This window comes from Diabrotica virgifera, chromosome 4 (assembly GCF_917563875.1).
Source record: "Diabrotica virgifera virgifera chromosome 4, PGI_DIABVI_V3a".
NCBI classification, from domain to species: Eukaryota; Metazoa; Arthropoda; class Insecta; order Coleoptera; family Chrysomelidae; genus Diabrotica; species Diabrotica virgifera.
In genome coordinates, this window is record NC_065446.1 from 55,974,616 (window position 1) to 55,993,096 (window position 18,481).

General features: G+C 33.2%; 2 protein-coding genes across 2 annotated transcripts in view; one reads left to right on the forward strand and one right to left on the reverse strand.

Moving 5' to 3' along the window:
• The window catches only part of LOC126883521 (uncharacterized), a 225,323-nt gene that overhangs the window by 36,341 nt on the left and 170,501 nt on the right, over positions 1-18,481 (forward strand). The window lies entirely within an intron of this gene.
• Positions 1-18,481, reverse strand: part of LOC114331826 (alpha-tocopherol transfer protein-like) — a 52,462-nt gene that overhangs the window by 33,218 nt on the left and 763 nt on the right. Inside the window, exon 2 of the mRNA XM_028281499.2 lies at positions 5,806-5,955. Within this exon, the coding sequence (XP_028137300.1) occupies positions 5,806-5,953 (148 nt within the window). The 5' untranslated portion in view covers positions 5,954-5,955. The remainder of the gene's footprint in view (positions 1-5,805; positions 5,956-18,481) is intronic.

An 18,481-nucleotide genomic window follows, 5' to 3' on the forward strand; every position in this document is an offset into this window, starting at 1 on the left:
TTAGGACGTTATTATGGGCAAAATAATTTTGAATCAGCTGTAAACTATCGTAAGGAACCATTTAAGATAAAATCCCATTTTCGGAAAATTGATGCTTACGATGTTTTCTCAGAAACCCGTCGATATAATAGCGATTGATGGCCATTCAAACATTTAAATTGAGGTGTTTTAAGATATTTTACTGGGATATAAAATAAGAAACCTGCAATACTTGGGTCATATAACACGTGGTGACAGATACGAACTCCTAAAATGAATAATGCATGGAAAGATTCAAGGAAGGCGCAGCCTACGTAGAAGAAAAATGTCCTGGCTGAGAAATCTCAGAGAATGGTTTGAATGCAGCTCAACTGAACTGTTTCGGGCTGTAGTGTCAAGAGTAGAATAGCAATGATGATTGCCAACCTTCGTCGCGGAGATGGCACGTAAAGAAGAAGATTTTTTTAAAGTCGTCTGTTTCTGAAATAATTAATTATTTCCATACTTTTGCATCACATTTAAGTGCATAATTTTGGTTAACTCTGTAAAAATATATATTCTAAGAATACAACGTTGCAAACGGCATTAGGAGACCTTACAAATGAGGTATCCTGTGACTTCGGTTTATATTTAAAAAAGTATAAAGGATTACGTCATTACGCCAACACTGATGATGTAATATCCAACACATATATAGCAATTGATGTCATTTCTTCTTCTTCTTCTCCTTATTCTTCTTCTTTTTATTCTTCGTGTGCCTAGGATTACTCCTATTTGTCTGCCTCTTATTCTGTTTCAGTTGTTGACATACATTGTCTTTCCACCATTTCGGCGGCCTTCCAACGGGTCTTCTGCTATACGGCTTGTTGTTTTTACAGATGTTCGCTAATCTATCTGGTCCCATTCGGTTTAGATGTTCGTTTCAGTTTTTTTTTTTTTCTATTTTTATCCACCTGATAATATTCTGAATTTTGCATTGTTTGCGTATACTTCTGTTGCTTTGTCATCTGTCTCTTAATGATATTCCCGCTATTGATCTTAATGCTTTCATTTCCATATCGTTGATTTGTTGTTTCGTCTTACTTGTATCGATCCTTGTCTCCGCTGCATATGTTAGGATTGGTCTTACTGTTGTCCTGTATACTTTCATTTTGCTTTCCGTGGTCAGATATTTGTTTCTCCATACGGTTTCTCGGAGGCAACCACTTACTCTTGCTGCTTTTGCTGCTTGCCTTGTGGTCTTGGTTCTTATATTCCTGTCACTAGTGATCTCTTGATGGCCTTTCAAAAATTAAAATTGATTTATTTTAAAAATTTTTAGTCGTGCGTTTCTGAAATAATGGATTGATTCCATACTTTTGCACAATACTGTATAGTTTAAATGTAGGCTATTATACTGTTAACTGCTGTTCAATGTTTGCAAGATTTTTACAATACATATATTATGAGCTCAGCTTAATAAACTGAGTAATATTTATTAAGAATTATGTGTACATACATCCTACATTTTTTCACCCTAGGAAATGCTAATAACACATCTAACGGCCAGTTATTTAACGGGATAATGAAACCAGTCTTTTTTTATTATCGTCTGCTCTACCATATTTCTGAATAGGGCTCCGGCGTTAGATAGAATATGGCATAAGGGAACAATATAAAAACGCCAATCGTGGCAGTGTCCATTCCAAGTCATCCAGGTAATAAGTACAGCTCTTCAAAATAGGTGCACGATAAATGTGCACAAAAGATCTGTATGATCATTGAAGAGATTTTTTAGAGGATTACATGTTCTAAATTAAAGTTAGAGGTATCGATTTTAATATTATAATATATTTTTTCTACTGTTAACTTAATGATGCCTTACGTATCCGCGTATTATTCTATTCTGAAATGGATTAGTCCTCTTTTTCTCTGCTTTGAGTTTATTGTATCTCAGACATTATTTTCTTATCTGTCTCAATTCCTTCCTATTTCTGCGATTTTCTTTCAATTGCTTTATTTTCAAGATTTTTATGTAATTTTCCATGTCATCCTTGGCTTCTCTGTTGAATTGGGTTCTATCTCGTAATTCTTTTTATCATCTCGTTTATCGGTCTTCTATAATGGGTCCTATATAGTGATGGGCGCGCTAATAACCGGCAGAATAGCGCAAAAGATGGAAAACATAATACATTGCGAAGTAAAGGGAGATGAAACTAGTAGAGGTAGAAATTATCTGTATAAACGTATAAATTAACATTACATTACATAATTTCCCACCTTTAGACGTTTGTGACGGGAGTATTTGATAAAATTCTCCTCTCACAGTGACAGTTTTCGTATTCCTTCGATACGTCTAAAGATGGGAAACTATGTAATGTAATGTTAATTTATACGTTTATATCGATTATTTCCAACTCTACTAGTTTCATCTCTCTTTGCTTCGCAATGTATTATGTTTTCTATCTTTTGCGTTATTTTGCAGGTTATTAGCACACTCATCACTGTATATGCCAACCGTTGTGATTTAGTTACTCCCAATATTATGACCCTTTTTCTATATCTTAGTTTCTGTTTAATCTTCTTTCGTAATATAAGGTGTAAATATGTAAAGTCCTAGGATTGTTCCTGTAAGTCTTCTTAATTTTTATTCTTTTTTCGTTAACCGCTATTGTTTCCATCGCCTTATAACCGACCAGACTATGTGTCTTATTATTGCTAGCTGGAAATCTGAGATTTCTTTCCACGTGCCACTGATCATCTGAACTTTGTTTCAAGTTATTGCAATACATTTTTGGTATAATACCTCTTATAAATCAGTTGAAATAGATATATGATTTGAATAACTTAAATTCTTACTTGACAAATCTAATAATCTTTCAACACATTCTTTGCAATAATCTTTTTCAATAACTTTCTCAACGTTTTTTATGTTTTATGGTTTTATTGCAATATGAGCTTTTTTGTATGCTGACTTACCGAAAAATTTGGTGAAGTCGCTTAACCAGCGCATCCACCAAAATATGAAGGCCAAGTAAGAATCTAAAATGTCTTATCATTCATGCGAGAAGATTTAGATAAGGCTGCACCTTCATTGGATCCGTTTTTCTCCGATCAGATCAGATCCGATATACACCGATTTTCCGGCGAGGGTGCCTACATTGGTTCCATTAACTTCCGACCACCGACCACCGACAATGAGTTCTAATGAAGATGTGTTAATGTGTTGGTTGTTGTTGGAAAACAAAGTTTTTAAAAGACGTAGAAAGAAATCGTAGATGGATGCATAAATTTAATAAAGACAGATCTTCAGGAGAATTTAATTTAAAACAAAGATCTACGTAACTATCCTGATAAATTTAAGATCCTATTTTTCATCACAAGAATGTAAAATAATTCATGAGAAAAGAAAAATACATTGATTTATTACAAACTAGCCTTGTGTTGGCACGTATTAAAAAATATTCTCATATAAAAAGATATAGTATGTCTGTTCGCTAAACTCAGACGCAACTTTCTAGATATTTTAGTCGGTAATTTTGCCAATTTTAGTAAAATTGGCAAAAACTAATTACTAAATAGTTAATAATCACTAAATAGTTAGTAATTTTGCCAATTTTTGCAAAATTGGCAAAAAACAAAAAAATTATCGACTAAAATATCTGGCCAGTTGCGTCTGAGTTTACCGAACCGACATAACACATAATAGGTAGTATAATAATTATACTTCTTTTATCCCAAATTGAGCAGTAATAAACTTCGGTTCTCTTTGTAAGGTTTTATCCAAGATTATTTTGACAATTTTAAAGACACGTAGTACCCGTTAGAATTTTATAACTAAAGTGAAATTGACCATCCCAATAAAACTATTTACCTAGAGGGACAGAATAGGAAACAATAATTGTTTCCTATTATGTGCTAGAGGTGTTAAATTTTATACCTATAAATAAAGAGACAAAGTAAACCTTATATTCAAGACAACATTATAAAATATCTATCTTGTAGAGACACATATTACAAAATTAAACATTAAGATTTGGAAGCTATTTATTGTTGATTTATTTCATGAAATAGTTAAAACAAAAAATTAAATTACTTATATGCAAAAACCGGAAGGAAACCAAACACTTCTCGATGAAAATTGGAGAAGCTACTCCCGACGTCGTCCGATATCGGATCTGATCTGATCTGATCTGATCGGATCGGAGAAAAACGGATCCAATGTAGGTGCGGCCTAAGATGGTTCAGAAGAAAGTGTTACTGAAATCATTTACGTAATCTTTATCAAATACCATGCGGGTTAGAATCTTGGTGTAATTACATGTCGTTTTAATCCATCAATAATGATCTTCTGAAAGAAGACAAGTACATTCATAGAAGAAAAAAGCGAATTTATGAAAATAAAATACTGGAAGAACTTGAGGCGTTAAAAAAGGAAAATCAAACAATAAAATTCTATAAAACTCTGAATAATACAAGAAAGGAATTCAAACCAAGCCTAATACTATGTAAGGATGAGGAGGGGCACGTACTCAATACAAAAGAAGAAATATTGAAAAGGTGGGTGGAACACTATAAAGAACTACTTACTATCGAAGTATAAGATCCAAATCAACCACTCCCAGGAGCAAGCTACAATGCACCATTATCGCCTCCACAATTCAAGAAATTCGGGATGCAACAAAACACCTAAAAAATAATAAATCTCCAGGAAGTGATAGTATACAAGCGGAACTTTAATTAATTTAAAGCGGATTAAATATGGAGGTGCTACTCTGGCTAATCAAATATATAAAGTTATATTGAGAGCCTGGAATGAGGAACAAATTCCGGAAGAGTGGTGTATTGGAATCGTTTGCCCGCTACACAAAAAGGGTGATCAATTAAAATGTAGAAACTATAGGGGAATAACCCTCCTTAATACAGCTTACAAAATATTTTCGAGTGTCTTATGTGCACATTCAGAGGAGCTTCTTGGAGAGTATCAAAGTGGTTTTAGGCCTGGTCGATCAACAACAGACCAGATCTTTGTGCTAAGGCAAATACTGAAAAAACCATTACAATGAATTCAATATCGACACATACCATATTTTCGTAGATTTTAAATCGGCCTATGATAGTGTCCTAAGAAATAAATTATATGAAGCCATGGATGAATTCCACATCCTTGATAAACTGATAAGATTGGTTAAGGCTACAATGTGTAAAGTTGTTTGCAAAGTCGAAATACAGGGCGTAAATCACAGGCGTTTGAAACGCATGTTAGGCTGCGACAGGTAGATGCGCTGGCGTGTCTCCTCTTCAACATAGCTCTGGAAAAGGCGGTCAGAGATGCCCGAATAGACAACAGAGAAAATATTTTTAATAAATCATCACAAATTTTGACATATGCAGATGACGTGGACCTTTCTTTATGTTACATAAAGAGCATCTCATTAACCACTACCTAAAGCATAATTTACAACTTTTTATCAGAGCATGCCAATCGTCGATAAAAGTTACAATAAAAAATAAAATGTGTTTCGACAGTTTTAGCAAAAATTCAAGATGTGCCCGTTTTCCGTACCAGTGAGTGTAGTTTAGAATGCTGAATTTACATATCCTAGATATTACTTGGTGTTTTAACTTTGTTATATTTACCTGGATTTTCTGTTTGTTATTTTGTGTATTTTATTATAATAAACGAGCAAGGACATTAAACTAAACTGACTAACTCGATTTATATTTATTAAATATTAAATAGAGCAAAAAACGGTGCTCCTTCTTTTGGTCTGTAGTTAACCCAGATAACTCAACCTTCGAAAAATGACCGTATTATACTATCCCTTATGTAACTTTTTTTCTTACTCTCTACCATTCGCCTTAGGGCAGCCAATTCTCGCTTGAAAACCTCGGGAGTCTCATTTAATTCTTCTTCCGCTCTTTGTTTCCATTCACCGGCCAAGGGCTTTATACCACTCGAATGCTCACTGCAGACGGAGTTCTCCAAAGGCATGTCTGAAAAATGCAGAAGGTCAGAATATAAGGAAAAATCGATAAAAAGCGAATATTATCACATAATTATTCAAAATAAACATCATTTGTGTATTTTAACAATTAGTCCATTATTTCACAGTTTTTGCTGTAAATTTTAAAGAACCGCTTGGATTGACATGAAATTTGGCATAGACATAGTTAACATGTCAAAGAAAAAAAGTGATATGGTGCCGATGTGTGCTTTTGCCCTGGGGGTGAGTTACACCCCATCTCGGGGTGAAAAAATATATGTTCAAGATAAGTTCCGAAATGGATAAACTGACTAATTTTAAGCAACTTTTGTTCTATAAAGTTTTTTCACCAAATCAATACTTTTCGAGTTATTTACTAGTGAATATGTTCATTTTTCAACAAAATAAGCACGTTTTAGACGGTTTTTCGCAAATAACTCAAAACGTAAGCATTTTGTCGAAAAAAATATTCTTAACAAAACTATAGCCTATCAAAAAGTGAAAAAAACGGTGTATATATTAGGTCTATATATTCGGTATATATACCTAGCAAAAGCAGAGTTATAGCTAATGAAAAATAGGTTCATATTCGAAAAATTCCAAATAGAATAATTAAATGTGAAATATCCAAATAATGAAGAATTTTTGGGGAAAACACATTACAATTTTTTAAAGTGTTTAAAAAAATCTTTATTTCTGTTTTTATAAAAAAATTTCTAGCATCAAATGAACTTAAATGAAATTAATCGTTACCGCATCACAAGTTACTTTACATATGTTGTGTTTATAAGATCTGTAAGTTTCATCGATTCAAAGTGCTTATTTTTGAAAAAAAAATTGGTTTTAAAGTAAAATTTTAAAAATTTTAATTTTGAAAAAAATGCTTTTTTTTCAGAATAACGTAAAGATTGTTAGAGATACCAAAAGTCTTAAACAATAAAAAAAAGTCGGCTTTACTTTTCTGAATATTTTGTATTTTATGTTTTTCTGTAAGACAAAAATTGGTCAAGATTCGGTGTTTCTAAATTTGCATACACTCGTGATAAGTGGCTCGTTCAAGCCCTTTTAACTACAGCTCTTTCAAAAATAAGGACTTTGAACCGATGAAGCTTACAGATCGTATGATTAATACATACGCGAGTAAAAAACTTGTGAAGTGATAACAATTAAGTTCATTTGAAATGCTAATTAGGGGGTGATTTTCCCGATTTCTTACCAAAAAAAAGGGACCAACTTTATTTTGAGCGTAACTTGTTTACTTTTGATGCTAAAAATTTTTTTAAAAAACAAAAATAAGCATTTTTTTGAACACTTTAAAAAATTTAAAATGAGCTTTCCCCAAAAAAGTGTTTCGTTTTTTGGTTATGGCACGTTAAAATATACAATTTGTAATTTGACGAATATGAACCTATTTTTCATTAGCTATAACTCTGCTTCTATTAGATACAGTGACCTAATATATACACCAAGTTTTTCACTTTTTTACGTGCTATATTTTTGATAAGAATTTTTTTCCACCAAATACTTACTTTTTGAGTTATTTGCGAAAAACCGTTTGAAAACGTAGTTATTTTATAGAAAAATTAACATATTCACTCGCAAATAACTCGAAAAGTATTAACTTGGTGAAAAAACTTTATAGAACAAAAGTTGCTTAGGATAAGGCATTTTGGCTAATTTCGAACATATATTTTTCACCCCCACAAGGGGGTGAAACTCACCCCTAGGGCAAAAGCACACATCGGCACAATATCACTTTTTTTCTTTGACTTATTAGGTATGTGTATGCCAAATTTCATGTCAATCCAAGCAGTTCTTTAAAATTTAGAGGTTTTGCAATATTTTACCTTCAAAGAACGTACTAAATTGGTAGGTATGTATATGTAAAAAATATATGAATACATATAGGGTGTCCCAAAAGTAGTGGAACGGTCGAATATTTCGCGAATTAAACATCGGATCGAAAAACTGAAAAATACGTGTTTAATCATTTTCAAAAATCTATCCAATGACACCAAACACCAACCCCCACTACACCCCCTGGAGGTGGGGTGGGGGGTAACTTTAAAATCTCAAATGGAAACCTCTAGTTTTTCTTACAGATTTGGATTCGTTACGTAAAAGTAGGCAACTTTTATCCAAGACATTTTTTCGAACTGTGGATAGATGGCGCTACAATTGGAGAAAACGATTTATCCTGATACCATAGGTAAATTATAGAAACGGTCTAATATCTCGAGAAATACACTTCCAAATGAGAAACCAAAAAACAGGTTTTTAATGTTTTTCGAAAACCTATCGACAAACACCAAACATGACCCTCTAACCCACCCCGTGGAGATGGGGTGGGGGGCAAATTTAAAATCTTAAATAGCAACCCCCACTTTTTATTGCAGATTCGAATTCGTCATGAAAAATTAAACAACATTTATTTGAAACATTTTTTAAAATTGCTGATAGATGGCGCTAATAAATCGTATTTTTCCAATTAAAGCGCCATCTATCAACAATTCTAAAAAATGTTTCGAATAAATGTTGCTTATATTTTCATGACGAATCCGAATCTGTAATAAAAAGTGGGGGTTGATATTTAAGATTTTAAAGTTACCCCCCACCCCACCTCCAGGGGGTGGGTTGGAGGGTCATGTTTAGTGTTATTCGATAGGTTTTCGAAAAGTATTACAAACCTTTTTTTTGGTTTCTCATTTGGAAGTGTATTTCTCGAGATATTAGACCGTTTCTATAATTTACCTATGGTATCAGGATAAATCGTTTTTCCCAATTATAGCGCCATCTATCCACAGTTCGAAAAAATGTCTTGAATAAAAGTTACTTACTTTTACGTAACGAATCCAAATCTGCAAGAAAAACTAGGAGTTTCCATTTGAGATTTTAAAGTAGTGGGGGTTGGTGTTTGGTGTCATTGGATAGATTTTTGAAAATGATTGAACATATATTTTTCAGTTTTTCGATCCGATGTTTAGTTCGCGAAATATTCGACCGTTCCACTACTTTTGGGACACTCTGTATAAACAAAACACATTTATTAATTAATTATTATCTTTAACTATTCCTGCCAATACCTACATGCAATATAGCTATAGTATATACAGGGTGTAACAAAAGAGCAGGTCGTAAATTAAATTACGAGATTGGTATGGAGTTGTTAGAACCTACGAGATTGGTACCTATGGTGTTGATACAAGCATGCTATTTAGGGTGGCAGTGAATAAAATTAAGATAGCTATGATGGTAACCAACGTTCTGAAAGGACATGGTACATGAAGAAGAAGATAAATTAAATCACATATTCACCTGTCACCAAAAGTAGTTCGATTGAACCTTACTTACCTTAGTACAAATGAACACATAAAAAAGTTACAGCCCTTTGAATTTACCAAATAAAAATCGATTTTTTTTCAATATATCGATAACTATTAGAAATTCTTTATTGAAAATTGACACGTGGAATTCTTATGGCAGGAAAATCTTAAAAAAAATTATAGGGAAAATGGTGCACTTTACAAAAATTTTATGGGAGTTTTGTTCCCTTAAACCACCCTAAAATTTTGTGTACGTTCCAATTAAATTAGTATAGCCGTACCATTGGTTGAACACAATGTTTTAAAACTTTTTTGCCTCTTAGTACTTTTTCGATAAGCCAGTTTTTATCGAGATATTTTAAATATTTGTCAAATCTACCATATTGGGACCGTGCAAGTTCGGAAAAGCGCCACCTGGTTTCATAGCTCAGCAACATTTTTCGTACTTTTAATTATATTGGCCAATTATATTAGTCCTGGTTGCTGGATAATTGTCAAGGCCATAGCCCCAAAAAATTATAAGAAAAAAAGTAAGATTTAGGTTATGTTATTAAAAGGTAAACAATTGTATGTAGTAAATAAAATTAATTATTAAAATGCAGTACTGTAAGCAAAATACAATTATTTAAATTTACTTTTATATAATAAGTCAATATCAATATTGTAGAGTAACATATACTTTTTCTTCTTCAATGACAGTAGGTATGAAATATACGTCAATTTGACAAATTCAATTGACAATATGATTTATTTAGGAAAGTTGCAAGATTTCTCCGCTATTCGCGCACGATCTTTTTTCGTATCCCCTCCAAGTACTTGCACACTGCGAATACATATTTTTATATTGATAAGTAAGATTATAGAGACCTGGTAATAATATGAAAATTTATTTACAATTTACATTTTTAGGTATATTTTAAAACATATTACAAAAGAAGCCACATCTCGATAAAAGGTAGCTTACCGAAAAAATACTAAGAGGCAAAAAAGTTTTAAAAACACTGTATTTAACTAGTGGTATCACAATAATAGTTTAATTGGAACGTATACAAACATTTGGGGGGTTTGAAGGAACAAAACCCCATACATTTTTTATGTAAACATATTAAAAAGAAGCCGCATCTCGATAAAAACGGGCTTATTCGCGGTGTGCAAGTACTTGGAAAGGGAAACGAGAAACGACCGTGCGCGAGTCGCGGAGAAATATTGCATCTATCTTAAATAATTCATATTGTCAATTGAAATTGTCAAATTGACGTATATTTCATACCTTCTGTCAGTGACGCAGAAAAATTATATATTGCTCCACAATATTGATATGTTATGCAATTATTATATAAAGGTAAATTTAATTAATTGTATTTTGCTTGCAGTACTGCATTTTAATAACTGATTTTATTTACTACATACAATTGTTTACGTTTGCTAAACATAACCTGCATCTTATTTTTTCTTCTTATTATTTTTTTGGACTATGGTCTTGACAATTATCCAGCAACCAGGACTAATATAATTGGCCAATATAATTAAAAGTGCGAATAAAAGTACAGAGCGTAGAAATAGAGGTCGCTTTGCCGAACTTGCACGGTCCCAATAGGCGTCAGTTAAAAACTTATAGGCATTAAGTTCCTGTAATTTTCCTAACTAGCCTATTTATTGGGTTGAATTTGTCTTTCGGTTTCATGCCAGCTAATATATTTTTATGTCTAAATTTGTTTTCTTTAATTTTGAACATTGTTAGGGGGGGAAATTTTCTCATTTTCCCTCCCCATAGATCCGCCACTGCAGAGGGCGTCTTATCTGTTTTATCTGGAACGTGCGTCGTCGTGAATAATGTTTGCAATGCTATATCATATAGTGATGAGCGTGTTAATAACCGGAAAAATAGAGCAAAAGATGGAAAACATATTAAATTGTGAGATAAAAAGAAATAAAACTAGTAGAGTTGTTAAATTTAGCGGTAGTAACGTATAAATTGACATTATATTGGTTGTTTCCCACCTTTGGACGTATCAGAGGAGTATGTCAACTAAAACTGTCACTGTGACAGTGGCATTTCTCAAATTCATTCGATACGTCTAAAGGTGGGAAAGAATCAATATAATGTCAATCTATAAGTTACTATCGCTAAATTTAACACCTCCACTAGGTCCATCTCTTTTTATCTCACAACTTAATATGTTTTCCATCTTTTGCGTTATTTTGCCGGTTATTAGTGCGCTCATCACTGTATACTCGATATATAAATAATCATAAACATTTAAATATTCATTTCAGTACTGTTTATTTTGCTGCATACTGGAACTAGCACGAGCCAGTGTGCATTTCCAGAATGCATGAACATCATACAAAAATTATACTACAGGGCAGCTTATGTGACAACCTGCTATGAAGCAATCACAAAGGCGATGTGGCTAAAAGAAATAAACGAAACAAACTGCAGGTGAACGATGGAGATACAGTCAGTACAGGTAGATAGGGGCTATCCACAGTAGTATTTCTCTTTCCTTGTGGAAATTTTCAAGAATGGTTTGTTGGCTAGACATTATCATCTGGGCTATGCGGATGGTCTGGTCATCTAAGATCATAGCAAATTTAGTGACACAATCAGAGAAAATTCAACAGAAATGTATGCTCCCAAAAGTATAATCCTTGTCAGAAAAAGGAATATATTAAAGCTTGGGTACTCTAAACATGGACAGTACAAACTTAATCTGGTAAATAAAGTAAGGTATCTTGGGATTATACTAGACTAGGATTACTTGGAATCAGTAGATAGAACGAATAACCTAGGTAGGCTAGAGCCTAGGGGCCTACTCATTAGTAGCCAGGCGTGCACATAGAAAAATCTAGAAGACAGTGATGAATGCGCTAATAAGTGCGCAATGATGAGTGCGGCAAAATAACGTAAACGACGGAAAATATAATACGTTGTGTAAATAAAAAGAGATGAAACTAGTAGAGGTGGGAAATGATCAATAGAAATTTAAATGATACTGATAGTTTCACACCTTCAGACGTATCGGACGAGTTCGGCAACTACCGCTGTGACAATGACAGTTTTAGTTGCCATATTGCTAAGATACGTATAAAGGTATGAAGCTATCAATATAATTTAGATTTATAGGTTTCTGTTGATAATTTTCCACCTCTACTAGGTTCATCTCTTTTTATTTCACAATGTATACTATTTTCCGTCTTTTACGTTATTTTGTCGGTTATTAGGGCACTCATCACATCTTAGATTGAATTTGTAACATGGTCGTCAAATCAACATTAACATATTTGTGAGTATTATGATGTTTGAAGGTACGACAAAAAAGTGCCATCTTCAAGTTATTATCTAAGTAAGATACAACGACTTGCTTGACTTGAAAGTACATGGCTCTGAGGGGCACACTAGTTGCAGCTATTAAGGTAGTACTGAACCTCACTTCGCATATCATTAAAAGTGGGGAGAAGAGAATGGTATAGTATAAACCAGGGGTGGCCAAACTGTGGCTCGTGAGCCACATGTGGCTCTTTTGAGGAGTATTTGTGGCTCTCAACCTGAATTACTTTTAATTTTTGTGTTTCAATATGTCTTAAATTACTGACAACAAATATAGAAGACTAAGTGTAACATCAGAACTTGGACGAGGAGACTTCTTTTAACCGTTGTTATTCAATTGGTCCCTAGAATATGTAACAAGTAAAATATCTTCTAAGCTGACAAAGTATTTTTGAATCGAGGATCAAAACTATTGTTGGCCTTTGCTGATGATCTAGGTGAGGTCGCTCATTCTACAAGAGACGTGATAGAGGTGTTTTCACCACTCGAGGAAGAAACAGGTATTCTGGGCCTTCGAAAAAATAAAGAGAAGACGGAATACATACTAGTAACCAAAAATCTAGGAGCAAGAGATAGGCAGAACATAACTATTAATGACCACAACCTCGACATAGTAGAAGAGTTTAAATATCTAGGGGAGGTAATCACAGATGACAACCACAAATAAAAAGAGGTCTCAGCAAGGATAGCTGCGTGGAATAGAGCATTATACTCCCTATCATCATTATTAAGAACTAAGCTGCTAAAAAATTAGAGTGTACATTCCAATTATTCGCCGAATTATTACATATGGAAGTGAAACATGGACTCTACATCAGCCGGCAATAAATATGCTGATGTTTTTTTAAAGGAACCTTCTCATAATGATATTTGGCCCTCAAAGAGATGCATTGACAGGAGAGTGGATAAGGCGCTGCAAAGCAGAATTGGTGACTGTGTATAGTACTGAAAACATCGCCAGACATATAAAAGCTAGCCGGATAAGATGGGCAGGTCATAGAGATCAGGGGAAGACATAGTCATAAAGAGAGTGTTTTTGATAGACCAGGCGGTAGAAGATCAGCAGGCCGCCCCAGAAAGAGATGGAAGGATGATGAAGAATCTAAAAATCCTAAATTAGTAAAGGCTGCTTGTAAAATTATTTGCATATTTGGAACAATGATATGAAGCATTTTATTTCACCTTAAATACGTGAAATCCAAGCACTGAGAAAAAAATTTAATACGTTTTTTACAGTTTTTAAATACTTGTTTAATTGTGGCTCGCGAAAAATATCAAATTTTGAAAAATGGCTCGGACTTTCGAGGAGCTTGGCCACCCCTGGTATAGACTGCGAGAAAACTGAGAAGCGTAACGATTAATTGAAGACACGGTAAAATAATAAATAAAATATTAAGGACACTGTATGGATGACGACCATATGATATTCAAAAGTATTAATAAGGTTTTTCGTTTCTGTCGTGATACATGCTTCTACGTCATATTTTTAGGCCGGATTAACCATTAGGCGGACTAGGCGGCCGCTAAGGGCCCGCATTTCATTCAAATGCAATAATTAATATTGAATTATTTAAGCAATAATTAAAAAAAATGTGAAATGTTAAATAAATCATATAGGGCTAACGGAGGCAAAGCAAAAAGGGAATGGTTAATTTATGATTTCCAATCAAACTCAGTTTTTTATCTTCTTTCAAATATGTCAGGAAAACACAACCGACTTCAAGCTAAAATTAAGCAGTTATCTCCAACGGAATATTATATTCCATGTTCTAATCATTCCCTCGATTTGGTAATCAATTTTGCTTAGAAGCTGTTAATTATTTTGGTATGGTTCAAGAACTATTTTTGTTTTTCTTTTTCAATTTCTACCCACCGATGGGTCTTATAGTCCATGTCGATTCACTCACGGTAAAATATTGCAAAACCTCCGGATCTTAAAGAACCTTTGGATTTTAAGGAAGAGCTTGGATTAACATGAAATTTCGCATAAGTACACATAGCTCACATGGCAAAGACAAAAAATGATATTGTGCCGATGTGTGCTTTGCTCTGAGGTTATTAAGTTCACCCCTTCTCGGGGATAAATTATACGGTCAAAATACGTCCGAAAGTGGATAAACTGACTAATGCTAAGCAACTTTTTTCAATAGAGTTTTTTCACTAAGTCAATACTGTTCGAGTTATTTGCGAGTGAATATGTTCATTTTTAATGTTGTTCTGAAGCTATTTCTTTGTGGCATTTTTATTATTAACTATTTAGATGGGAAATAGGCCACAATTAAATTGAAAAAATAATTTTATTAACGTTTCGACTCCCAAATCGGGTGTCGTTGTCAAAATACAAAATACTACTAAAATAAACAAAAATGTTGTTGCTAAGTAAAAAAATTCTTCTAATAATTTATTTAATCTGACTCATTTATATTGGCAATTCAGACGTATATTATACATTTTAAAGTAGAAGACTTTAAAATGATATCGCCAATATTTATGAGTTGCATTCCTGGGACGACTTTACTAAAAGATAGTTCATTCGATTACACGAAATCAATCATAACTCACGAATATACGTCACAAAAAAATCATAGCATGTGATCTGTCTTTCAAAAGACAACCAAATGCAACGACGACAGTAAAATTCTCGCGTTAGAGATTCCATAGTAAATCACGAGGGAAAACCAGGAAAAACCTCGTGATACTATCCCGACATCGTAAGTATTTGGTCTTACATTTAATTTACTTTCAAAAACTAATACCAAATTCTGACTTTAGTATGTTTAAATTATAAATAATATTAATAATACATAGATATACAATAAGTAATACTAAAATATAAAATATGTACTAACTCGATATGTACATAGATATACAATAAGTAATACTAAAATATAAAATATGTACTAACTCGATATGTTTTTGACTTACTAATCGTGGTATTTTCTTTCTATTGACTTCTTCTTTCAGTATGGGTTGCCCAATTGCCGAATTCAATACTACTAAAGAACAACCCAACTTGAAAAGTCATAAACGGGTGACCTTCAAAATTTTCTAGGAAGGGAAATATCCCACTTTTGACAAGCTATACCGTCTGAGAGACGGGGTGTTAGTACTTAAGGGTTAACAAAGTAACAGAAGTAAAAAAGAAAAATGATCTTTTTTACATTGTAATTTATTTTTGTTGTCACAACTTTCCTAAACAACATAAATATCTGTAAATTTGTTTAAGTAAATGATCGCTTTAAAGGGGTTTACTTCTTATATGACCGCCTAGGGCCCCATGATTTCTTAAACCGGCACTGCATATGTTGCTCTTGATCGTATGATGGATTTATATGATTGGATTTAATGAAATTGGCAGAATTGTTTGTATTTCCTTCAGAGTTGAGACTTCTGAGCTTCACCGATGAGGCATAAGGATGCTGAAATAGCTATATGGAGATGGTGGTCCAACTCTGAATCAAATATAAACAAAACCTGCCTTGATCTTTTTTATCTTTTTCATTTTTACTCAGTTTGAGTATTTAGAAACTGTCTTTCGGTCCTTTTCCTTGACGAAGGGAAGGTAAATGCGTGGCCTAAGCGTCCTCTATTTGCTTTCTCCTACTTTCGTCGTCTCTTGTGATTATATATTGTAAAATCCGGAGATATGGGATGCAGCCAGAAAGCAGTTTATTAACGAAAAGTCTTGGATTTAAAATATTGTTTATTATATTTTTATTTCAATTATTCTAATTGTTTAAAAGGTAGTAAACTTTGCATCTGGGGCTTTTCGTTGTTTTCCTCGTAATACGAGAGATGTCGCTGAATTGCGTCTCAGAGGTGGGTTCATTGCATTGCGATGGTTTGCCTTAAATTGGCAGAATTGTTTGTATTTCCTTCAGAGTTGAGACTTCTGAGCTTCACCGTTGAGGCATAAGGATGCTGAAATAGCTATGTGGAGATGGTGGTCCAACTCTGAATCAAATATAAACAAAACCTGCCTTGATCTTTTTTATCTTTTTCATTTTTACTCAGTTTGAGTATTTAGAAACTGTCTTTCGGTCCTTTTCCTTGACGAAGGGAAGGTAAATGCATGGCCTAAGCGTCCTCTATTTGCTTTCTCCTACTTTCGTCGTCTCTTGTGATTATATATTGTAAAATCCGGAGATATGGGATGCAGTCAGAAAGCAGTTTATTAACGAAAACTCTTGGATCAAAAATATTGTTTATTATATTTTTATTTCAATTATTCTAATTGTTTAAAAGGTAGTAAACTTTGCATCTGGGGCTTTTCGTTGTTTTCCTCGTAATACGAGATATGTCGCTGAATTGCGTCTCAGAGGTGGGTTCATTGCATTGCGATGGTTTGCCTTCAATTGGCAGAATTGTTTGTATTTCCTTCAGAGTTGAGACTTCTGAGCTTCACCGATGAGGCATAAGGATGCTGAAATAGCTATATGGAGATGGTGGTCCAACTCTGAATCAAATATAAACAAAACCTGCCTTGATCTTTTTTATCTTTTATATGATTTAATTTAAACTTTATTTTTTTTATGGATGTCTTTGGATCCAAATACCTGCGATAGAGAGAAGTGTGCTTTGTTAGCAAGCATTATTATTTTTCTTCTCCTCCTCGCTGCCGTCCTCAGTTATATATACGCCCAGGTATGTGAGCTGTTTTACAATTTCATAATTTGCGTCATCTATTGTCAAATTTTGGAAGTTTCATTGTTTACTTGCTTGTATTAGAGCTTTAGTTTTATCTATGTAATAGCTAGCCCTATCCCTTTCACATTTTCTTGAAGCTCCACATAAAGTTATATGATGTCCCTTACGGTTCAACCCATCAAGTTTAAGTGACACTCGATGTTCGACCTCTAAGGGACACTCAATTAAAAAGTAAAATTTATGCTTTAAGACCTTTACACCATCATGTAGGAGAACTATAATATGATACTTTATGTGAAATATTTAGAGAACCAAGTTTTGATGCAAAATATGGCAAGCTTTAATAAAAAAAAGTAGATTTCAAATTTATCTGCTCTATAATTATACAGGGTATTAGTTGATAAGTGCGGCTAACTTCAGAGAGCAATTCTGCATGCAAAACTAATGCATGTTTGCTACATAAACGTATTTTTGGAAAAGCTTCGTTTTCGAGATACGGAGAGTTGAAATTTTTCATACAAACTTTCGATTTATTTATTGCTCTGAAACTGGATGATATATGCAAATGAATAAAGGAAAATATGGTACGCCACTGAAATAGTTTAAATAAAAAATTATGTTTATATGCAGTTTGTCCAACAGTTTTTTTAAGTTGTTTGGGATATTATTGTCAATACTAGGATTTTGGCATAGAGGTATAATATTTGAATGATTTTTTATCCATAGTTTAGGTATATCAGTTTTTCATTTAATTTCTTGTCAAACGCGTATTAGTTTTTCTCTATTTCCCAAAATTACAAAAAATGGACAAAATGCATTTAGAAAATCTGCTCTTCATATGTTATGTATGTAGAAATGGCATGGTTAAGTAGTACGGTTGATAGAAGTACTCACGCAGTTTTAAATGTTAATATTGATAAATAAACAAATTATGGATTTTTAAAGTAGCAAAAGCTATCTCAGCAAAAAATTGTCCTAGAAAAACTTTTTCGAATGTGTAAAAAATTTTCAGAAACACGAATACCGAAACGACATTTTAAAATTTTTAATCTTCGCGACGATCTTAAAAACAAGTTATAAACAAATTATAATAATTTTCAAACGCCATTTTGGAGGTGAGTTTAATTGAAATTTTGATTTGTCGATGCATTTTAACATTTACTAAACAATTTAAATATTCATATTATAAAATATTAAATATTTTCCACCAAATTTTTTTGCTTTATATTGGTACC